Source organism: Primulina eburnea, chromosome 4 (genome assembly GCF_022965805.1).
Source record: "Primulina eburnea isolate SZY01 chromosome 4, ASM2296580v1, whole genome shotgun sequence".
Taxonomy (NCBI): Eukaryota; Viridiplantae; Streptophyta; class Magnoliopsida; order Lamiales; family Gesneriaceae; genus Primulina; species Primulina eburnea.
Genome location: NC_133104.1, coordinates 28,038,521 through 28,048,979, shown reverse-complemented (window position 1 = coordinate 28,048,979; position 10,459 = coordinate 28,038,521). Strand labels below are relative to the sequence as shown.

General features: G+C 32.0%; 1 protein-coding gene across 2 annotated transcripts; it reads left to right on the top strand.

The window, feature by feature from the left end:
* Positions 1-389: 389 nt before the first annotated feature.
* On the top strand, positions 390-4,450 carry LOC140830935 (cell division control protein 2 homolog A-like). Of its 2 annotated transcripts, XM_073194517.1 has the most exons (10): positions 390-445; positions 525-572; positions 1,181-1,212; positions 1,293-1,477; positions 1,717-1,837; positions 2,147-2,320; positions 2,712-2,875; positions 3,312-3,399; positions 3,503-3,556; positions 3,954-4,450. In XM_073194517.1, exons 3-10 carry the CDS (start codon positions 1,204-1,206, stop codon positions 4,041-4,043), a joined length of 885 nt encoding a protein of 294 aa, XP_073050618.1. In that variant the 5' UTR covers positions 390-445; positions 525-572; positions 1,181-1,203; the 3' UTR covers positions 4,044-4,450. The 2 variants fall into 2 exon arrangements, with proteins under 2 accessions (XP_073050618.1, XP_073050619.1); XM_073194518.1 differs by lacking the exon at positions 525-572 and having other exon boundaries at positions 429-445.
* Positions 4,451-10,459: the final 6,009 nt, after the last annotated feature.

Below are 10,459 nucleotides of genomic sequence, written 5' to 3'. Positions count from 1 at the left end.
AACCCGGCGGTACTCCGGTCAAAGAGGTAAAAAAATTTAATTTATTTACGGAAGCATGATGAACCATTATTTACAAATGAAAAATCAATTATTTAAAATAAAGATATAAGGGTAAATTTGGAAATTTAAAAGATATGGAGAGTTGAAACAATGTTTTAATGGAGTAAGGAGTAAAGATAAAGTTGAGAATGAGAACAATGATTTTTTGACAAGTAGCAAATGGGAAATTTTTATTGTTTTTTAAAAGTAGAGAAAACGACTTGACTTACCATATCCAATCTTGGTCAAAGCGCCCATATTTTTACCCAATCATATAATTTTTAAAAAACGAAATATAATTTGTTTTTTAAAAAAGCCAACCCTATTGCAGAAACACAGCCACACTGCCTTCACTCACTCTCACTCTCACTCTCACTCTCACTCTCTCCACTTTCATCGATCTCTGGTATGTCAAAAGCAATCGCCTCTCAACTATCTCTTACTTTTTCTTTGCATTATTTGCATTGATTAACTTATTTTTGCAGTTTCTCTGTCAATCTAGTTCCCCAGTCTTCGATTTCTGATGCTAGAATGTGAGTTTGATTGTTGATTTTCTATAAATTGATAGTTCATTTGTTATTTTGAGTTAACGTCATTGGAAGAAGCTTTGATGAATAGAACTGCGATTAGTTTAGAGCTTTAACTGAATCCATCATTATGTGTATTGTTTGTGTGTTTGATGTTTATGATGAAGAAAATGTAGACGATCTTTCTGCCTTTTAGGCTTGGTCGAGTTTTGTTTTCGGATAATTATTGCTTTATGAAGTGAAACACTGTGAAATTTGCGAATGCCTTTTCAGTTTCAGCATGATCTAAAGTCTAAACTTCTGCTATGGATTTTAACTTCTTATGTTGTTGCATTCTAATGTGGATCGATGCGAATTTATGGATTTACTGGAGTAATATGAAGCGTAGGAAGAAGCTATTTTTCGCTTGATTGAGATGATTGTTTATATTTAATGATTTGTTCTCTGTGCTTAATTGAAAACTTTTTAGATACAGAGTGACACATGCCCAATGTCTGATTTGTTTATAGATCCTGTTTAAGATAAATACCTGGATAGCTGTATTTATGTTACTTTTGCATCATGTCCTTACATTGCCTTTTCTTTTCTGAAAAATCGTTTCTACAACTGATCAGCAAATTCAATCATCTTCGACTAGATGGATCAGGTAACTTACTCAGATTTTGTGTACATTCTTATTAGTTAATGCTCATAATGGATTGTGATATTCCTGAATATTGGCTGCAGTATGAAAAAGTTGAGAAAATAGGTGAGGGTATGTATGGAGTGGTGTACAAGGCTCGTGATCGCATAACAAATGAAACAATTGCTCTGAAGAAAATCCGTTTGGAGCAGGAAGATGAGGGAGTGCCAAGCACCGCTATCAGAGAGATTTCTCTCTTGAAAGAGATGCAACATGGGAATATTGTGAGGTTCGTAGTGATACAACCAGCTTGGCTGCTTGCTAATCCTAAGGTCGTCAGATGTATGGTGGTAAAATGAATGTGTATGCTGTTCAATGTACATGCATATGCCATTTCCAGTTGAAAATGGTGTTTCGTCTAATAAGTCAGATTAATATTTTTAGGGAGATGTTTAATTGAAACGGCTTTTGCTTTATGTTTGTTATCCATGCCATGCACCGATACATTAATGCACTGTTTGGTTGTAGGTTGCAGGATGTGGTGCACAGTGAAAAACGCTTGTATCTGGTTTTTGAATATCTGGATTTGGATTTGAAGAAACACATGGATTCTTGCCCAGAGTTCTCAAAGGATCCTCATCTGGTCAAAGTGAGTAACCTCTGTGGCCAGTGCTGGTTTGAGAACGTGATGCTTGAGGATGAGTTTGACGCATGAGGAGGGTTGAGATTGAAAGAGTCATGCATTTTGAATTCATCATCTAGGGAAAAAACATCGTATCATATTTAAATGAAGGATGTGCTTAATGTCTTTGTTCACTAGTTATGTGAATTGATTTTATTTGTGTGAGGAGTATATAAGCTGTGTGGTATAGGGGTTAGGTAGTTTCTTGGAGAAAAAGAACCCCGCCTCTTTTGTTTGCAGATCAATATCATCATTGAATCAATCCTACTTTTGTAGATGTTTCTGTATCAAATACTTTGTGGTATTGCCTATTGTCATTCTCATCGTGTCCTTCACCGAGACTTGAAGCCTCAGAACTTGCTGATAGATCGCCGGACCAATGCATTAAAACTTGCAGATTTCGGATTGGCTAGAGCATTTGGTATACCTGTCAGGACATTTACACATGAGGTGAATGGTTTCAAACTTTACGCATGTGGTAGATGGTTTCTTACTCAATAATATTTTCAGCTTTGAACCTATTGACCCTTGGAATTTTTGTCCCTCCATTAGTCTAGTTATTATTTATGTAGATAATACCAGATTTTACTATGGACAAATAACAATAAAATAGCATAGGCTTACACAAATATTATGCTGTTTCCCTGATGGTAATTTGTTGTGGCCAAAATTCAAGTTCCTCCAAAGCTGCAGTCGCTTTAGTTGTTGACCTCAAGCAAAGAGGTTTAGATATTGTCTATAGTTTACAATCTGTATTGTCATCTTAAACCCAGTCACAAATGGATTTGTATCCTGATCTATGAATTGTTTCGTTTGCCTCAATTACCATAGTTTTTTGCAGGTTGTGACACTATGGTACAGGGCTCCAGAAATACTACTTGGATCGCGCCACTATTCTACTCCAGTGGATGTGTGGTCAGTTGGTTGTATATTTGCTGAAATGGTAAATCAGCAAGCACTGTTTCCTGGGGACTCGGAGATTGATGAACTCTTTAAAATTTTTAGGTAATTTATCTGACTAAAATTGTCTTCTTTCTTGAGCTTATCTCTTTCTTTTGAGATGGATTGTAGTCCCATGGACAATTCATTATCATGATAACAAATAAAGCTAATGATGCTTTTGCTACTTAATCTGTATAGTGCTTCATAAATTATTTCTTGCTTACCCATCAAAGTTCAAATGGACGTACTTTGTCTTTATGCTGACTCGAAAGGGGACAATATGCATGCACTTGTAATGAATTTGATGTATGCATTGCAATATAATTGTACATTGTGATCCTTTCCCCATACACACAGGATAATTGGTCTTTGAATTGGTTAATGGCCAGCAACTATTTGTATGAGATCAATTCTAAACAATTTCAAAATATTGTTGATTTACTAAAACGTGTCCTGGATCATTAATGATCTACTTTATGTTTTGTTGTCTGTAACACAGAGTCATGGGTACCCCAAACGAAGATACATGGCCAGGAGTGACATCTCTTCCTGATTTCAAGTCAGCTTTTCCAAAATGGCCGTCTAAGGTGATTACAATTGTTTTTTTTTCTTCTTAAAATTATATTTCCGCTTATTACTTTCTTGTTTGAAACATTTAGGACCAGTTTTAATTGTTAGCTCTATTTGCAGGATCTGGCTACTGTGGTTCCAAATCTTGATGCAGCTGGCCTTAACCTCCTTGGTGTAAGTTATGTATGAGGATATCATAGAGAAATATGAAAAAGAACTAGTTTAAATCGTATTTGATCCTACCACTAGAAAAGTGTCTTGATTGGTATAATAGTTCTGTTTAGCATGTGTGTTTCAGCGAAATGGCTCTGTTTTGCTTTAAGAGAAACTTTTATGTACCTTTTGTAGCCAGATCCTCATCTAAATGCCGAAAAAATGTTACAACCCTTCTAGTTAGATGGTTGACGTTTCTGTAGTTTACTTAGCGACTTGCATGGAAGGATCATGAAGATGCATTTGTGATTGGAACTCCAGTACGGTTGTCATCACCACAAGAGGGATAATCTTTGCATGTTTTTAGGAAAGAAATTAATCTGTTGGTTATATTACTGATACTCTTTCACTCTTATAGAAAATGCTCTGCTTGGATCCCACCAAACGGACTACGGCCAGAAGTGCTCTTGAGCATGAGTACTTCAAGGATATTGGATTGATCCCTTAATTGGATCTCCTCATCCGAATGCAAATGTATACTGGTATGTGGCATCTCAGTGGTTTTGTTCAGTCAGAAGTTTAATTTATGCGAGAAAATTGCCTCCCTTTTTTATTTCTTGGGTGTGATTCAGTTCTTATCGAAGCTGTTTTGGGCGGCGCAAAAACACTGCAATTTCTCAATTGCTAGTGATTTTATTTGCTCACCCCACCCCCCTCTTATTGTGTGTGCTTGTGTCTAAATTTCTTTTTGTTTTCCCTTTTCTTGTTTGTCCATTTCTCTGTGCGGTTATTCTAATGTAAGATATGTTAGTTCTTCTTTCTTGATTAATAAAATGGCGTGTATTTTACGTGTTTTAGCGCTACTATATGTGACTATTATTTTGTTTCCTTTAGTGCTACATTTTGGTTTGGCTATATTTCATTTCCATCATCTTTGCTGTAATATGGTAAAGCAATTGCAAGAGTTAAAAATAACTTCGTTCCATTGAAAATCTGGCGCGCAAGTTCTATATTCTTTATAAATAGTAATGATTATGCATTATCGCCAACTGGATTATCTTAAAAATCAAATGTTAGAAAATAAAAAATCTCTATGTGTTGGTCTCAGCATTTTTTGTTTTTTATTTTTATTTTCTTTACGTATGCATATGTTAAATTTTAATAAATATAATTTCTGAAAAATGAGTTTATTTTGAATAACTTCTCTATTTGATTTGTGTTTGAGTTTGCCCTTTTATACTTTTTTTTCCTATTAAATAAAAAATACGAGCAGTGAGTAGAATTTGAAAAAGGAAATTCGATCAGTTTTTCAATAACCAAAATTAGTTACCATAATAGTTATTTGACTTAGCAAAATTTTATAGTAAGCGCTAAATTATCGAATAATGATTGCAAAACATCAAAATTTGTTAACAAATGACAATTAGACTATTTACTCTCTAATTTGTTTCTTCTATCGCAAAAATTAACTAAAATAAATGTAATAATTAATTCGAATGTCTTAAAATATTTATTTGAAATGATTAAAACAATTTTTGACAAATAAATACATATTAAAATTGGTAATTATACTCCAATAAAAAAATAAAAAAAATTGGTAATTATTAAAACAACATTAAAAATATGATATTATTTAGAATTCATTTTTTCATTCGTGCTCGAATAAATTTTATATTTATATTTCACGCAAAATAAAATACAATCAACATTGATAATTTGGTTTAAATGGTTCGGCTTTTCGTTCAGTTACGGTTTTATATTTTATGAAATTCGGTTTTCGTTTTAATCCCTCAAAAAACGAATAATCTAACCGGTCATGTTATTGTTAAGTATATGATTTTTATGTATAATGAGTCATATGAATCTTAAGTATAAGATTTTTTTATGTATAATGGGACTATTAAGATTTAGAAACTTAATAACGTTAATCCTCAATTTTCAATTCGATCAATTTCTTTTCTTTCTCACCACTCACCAGTCGATTTTTTATTTTTCTTTAATGTATATATTTCTTTAATTTTTTCTTAAAATGATTGGCGTTTCATTCGAGCTGGTTGGCACCTTGTTATCATTCCTATTACTGAATATTCCGTTGGATTCATGCAATTTCTGTGTTTACATAGTTAATTAGTTATATATTGTTATTATATTCGTATGCCATGTCTGTACATAACACTATATATATATATATAAGATTAAGTCCTACAAATTAAATGTTTGACAAATACTATGATTTAGATTTTAAAGGCATAAAGTGACGTATAAATTTATTTCTTAACAAAATTTTATCTAATCATATATAATCGGCCGTATAAACCGAACTGCATTACAAAAAAAAAAATCGAACCGTACCGTAATAAAATGGTTTGGTTTTGGATTAGAGATATTCAAAATCGAAAATCGAAAAACAAAATCGTTGTAGAATAAAACCAGACCAAACTAACCGTTGCCCATCCCTACATACACATGGACATCTATATATATATATATAAAAGCAGAGTTTTGCCAAAAATAGTAATTTCCCGTCAAAATGTCATTTCTAAAAAAAGAAATATATATTATGAATATTGAAATATGTGTACTGCAGTAAATGATCATTTCAATTATTGTTTGCATTGATTATATCAATTCATTTGATTCAATTTTGAATTCAATTAATTTTTATATTAATTCAAATTTAACTTATGTATTATATGTTTTTTATTTTTTATTTAAATTGAAACTAATCTCTGTTGAAAACATAAACTACATTAAAAATTTTGCATTGATTATATCAATCAATTTAATCTGTGAGATGATTTTGTGTTATTATGATATATTTAATTTTTATTACAAACTGTATAAATAAAGTTCAAATACAAATGATTGCAATGTTCAACATCACTCATATATATATATATATATATATATATATATATATATATATATCTGTGTGTGTGTGTACTGCAATAAATGATGACTTCAATTATTGTTTGCATTGATTATATCAATTCATTTAATTCAATTTTGAATTTAAGTAATTTTTATATTAATTCAAATGTAATTTATGTATTATATGTTTTTTTTTACTTAAATTAAAACTAAACTCTATTGAAAAAATAAACTATATTAAAAAATTTGCATTGATTATATCAATCAGTTCAATTAAAAATGTATAAATAAATTTAAAATACAAATGATTGCAATGTTCAGTATCACTCATGAGGTAAATCATTCAAAAATAAATTTTTCTATTTTAAATAAGTTTCTACCCAAATTACTTACTAAAAAAGAAATAAAATATTTAATTAGTTTATTTAATTTTTCTAAAAATAAAATTGGTTTAGCGTTAAAAGTTATCACTAAAGTTTTCCAATGAACATTAATTTACAATTTATTAATCATAAATTTTTTTTATCTCAAATACATATTATTTCGAAATTACCTTAATTTGAAAGATTTAATGCGTTGTAGTTTTCTTCCAAAACCATATGTATATTATATATATCTTGAATTGTCTTCTTAAAAATTCAAATAAGAGAGCACAAAAAAATTAAAAGAGATAGATTCAAAAGAGTTTCAAATGGACATTAAATTACTCTCAACAAATGTATATATTACTCTCAATAATCAGAAATATTTGACACTCAATGCATGAAATTCGAGATTTCCATAATTTGAAAGAGTTAATGTATGATATAATTCTGTCAAAAGCATCTAATGTATAATTTTTGTATCTTGGGATGTCTTATTTGAATTTGAAATTATAAATAATGCAATATTGCATACTATATTAGAAACCAATTCTATTTTATTTATCTTACTAAATTTATCTACTCCAAAATTGCATTCTGAAATGACCCCTCTTTTCAGATGACTACAATTTGTAAGTCTCCTCTAGTAATTATTTTTACTCAAATATGTTGTTTTTCTTAAATGGTTTGCAAATTTTGTTTGAAAAGCAATAACTCGAATATCATAGAAAATTTCATGAAAATCCTGATAAGACACAATTTAATTTTTAACTCGATCCAGTTTCAAGCTTTGTGTTTCTCTGAGTTTGAGCTTCAGAAAGACTAGGTTAAAGAAATACAAATGAAAAGATTCAACAAGTATTCATCTCTACTGTTAAATCGTAGTTCCAAAGATTTGGCGTTAAATTGGTCGCCATGATTTGTGAAAAAATTGGTGACTCAATATATGAGAGTATTGTTGGAATATCGTTTTCTCACACGGTGGTTGAAGAGTGTCTCGACCGTAGGTCATGTTCAAAGCAAGGTAGATTGAATTTTTGGTGGTGTGAAAGAGAGAAAAATCTATGTAAATTCATTAATTATTTAATTGTGATTTAATCATAATATCAATCGAAGATCAACAATCATCGATGTGACGATGATACAAATTTTGTTATTATGGTTAAAAATGAAAATTTCCAAAATCAAAATTTTTCAATGATTTATTTTTTGCAGATGTCTATTTTGGAATTTCTTTTACTGAATTAGACTGCTGCATTCTCCTAACTTAATTAGTAGTCTTGCTAACTTCCACAACTTTCAAATATGAAAATTACTTATAAACTTTTTTGGAAACTTATTCCGGTGCTTTGACAAAAAGACTTACCAACTGAACTAAGCAACTGAACTGATCATCAACTGAATACGTCATCTGCTGAACATTAGTCAACTGTTCTATACAAACTAAGTTCATTCTCGGCAACTGATTCTTTACCAGCTGATCTCTCAGCTGTACACGTCATCAGTTGAAAGCGACAACAGACAAAATAGTACATATACCTGCAACTAGTAGTGGAACGCCGCATTGTAGAATGAACAGTGTACGACTGTCAGAATATATCGACGTGGCAATCAACGGTTAGAATATTCAAACATTCTTTAATGTTACGTTGAGAGAAGAACCTATAAATAGTCGAAGGCAGCAAATGAAGACAACCCCCGACTTTCAGTTATCCTATTCTACTTGCTGTTACGCTGCAGAAATATTTACTCACAATCAGAAATCAAAGCTCACGCTTATCAGTCATATCAGTAGTATTCAAGACTACATTCTCGAGATTATATAGCACTTTGTGTAATCTTTAATAGATTTTCTAAGATGTGCTAAGATCAATTACGATCTATAAAAGTGTTATATACTAAGAGTTTCAGTTTTGGTAAAGTGATAAGTCCAAACTGAAGTGGGTCAGTTCATTGTCGTGTATTTGATCAAAGTATTTTAGTGGATATCCTATCTTCGTGATAGAAGGGGTGACGTAGGAGTTATTCAAGTCTCCGAACATCCAGAAACATACTGTGTCATTACTTCAACTCTCATTTTCAGTTAGATACTCTATCTTTCAGTCAGTTTATTTTCCGCAACTGTTTTATTCAGTTTAACTGATTGTTATTGACCGACGGGATATCTAGTTTAAGTTTGTAACAAAACTGAACTCATATCGTCGAAGAATATTTAAATTCGAGCAGTGTTTATTCAACCCCCACTTCTAAACACTCTTTATTTGATTAACCGATCCTATCAAGTGGTATCAGAGCTATTCATATCCTATCAAAGATTATCTAAACTCAAATTGTTCACTATGTCTTCATTCAACAAGATTCCTATGTTCTCAAGAGAAGACTTTGCCGATTGGAAGATCAGGATGCAGGCTCACCTAGCTGCACAAGATGATGATATGTGGTATGTTATAACTGACGGACCCATGAAAATTTTGAAAACCAATACAGCTGTTGCCATCACTGATGGGGCACCTCATCGTATAGAAAAGCCAAGAGATGAGTGGACTACTGAGGACAAGAGGAAAGCAAATCTAGATAATGTAGCAAAGCAAATATTGTACAAAACACTGGACAAAGTAACGTTCAGTAAAATCAAGATGTGCAAGATAGCCAAAGAAATTTGGGGGAAGTTAATTCAGCTTTGCGAAGGCAACGAACAAACCTAAGAAAACAAACTTTCTGTTGCCATGCAGAAGTTCGACAACATCAGAATGAAAGTTGGAGAAACAATGCATGAATATGATGAGAGAACCAGCTGCATCATCAACGAACTAAATGCACTTGGAAAGGTTTATTCAAACAAAGAAGTTGCATTGAAGATAATCAGAGGTCTTCCCAAGGAGTGGGACGTAAAGACCATGGCAATGAGGGAATCTAAAGATTTGAACAAAGTTGAACTCCATGATCTATTTGTTGACTTGAAGGCATACGAGTTTGAACTACAAACTCGAGAAGGAGAACCATCTACTCTAGCAGCTACTACTGCCTTAACTTCTGTAAGAACAGAACCAAATGGTTCAGTTGAGAAAGCTGCTGATCAACTAAGCAATGATGCCATGTCATTGTTCATTAAGAAATTTGGAAGATTTATGAGGAAAAATCAAGAGAACTTTCAGAAGCAATATCAAAGAAACAACTCCAGAGAAGAATCAAATGCATGCTACAACTGTGGCAAACCAGGTCATTATATTGCTGACTCTCCCAAACCTAAGAAGGACAGTCAAGTTTCAACTGAAAGAAAGAAGAATGTATATGAGCACAAGAGGAGATCTAAGGACGACAAGAAGCCTTACAGAAAGAAACATGAAGTACTCCTAGCTGAAGATAGCAAAGCCAAATGGGCAGACACTGACAGCGAGGAATCAGAACCAGAAACTTCATGCAGTTCAATTGACAATGAAGAAGAAGTAAAATGTCTGATGGCTGCTGATACAGAACTAGAGTCCAGCAGTCAACAGGTATTTGATTTTAGTTCAACTGATTTTACCAGAGAAGAACTTATTTCGACATTGCATGACATGGTTAATGAGTATCAAAAGCTTGCTTTATCGTTTGAAAAAGCCAGAGCGAAGCAAAATGATCCCAAAGACGATAAAACAAAAACTGATGAATCAGTTGATATGTTGAGTCTGAGAAGGGAAATATCTTAGCT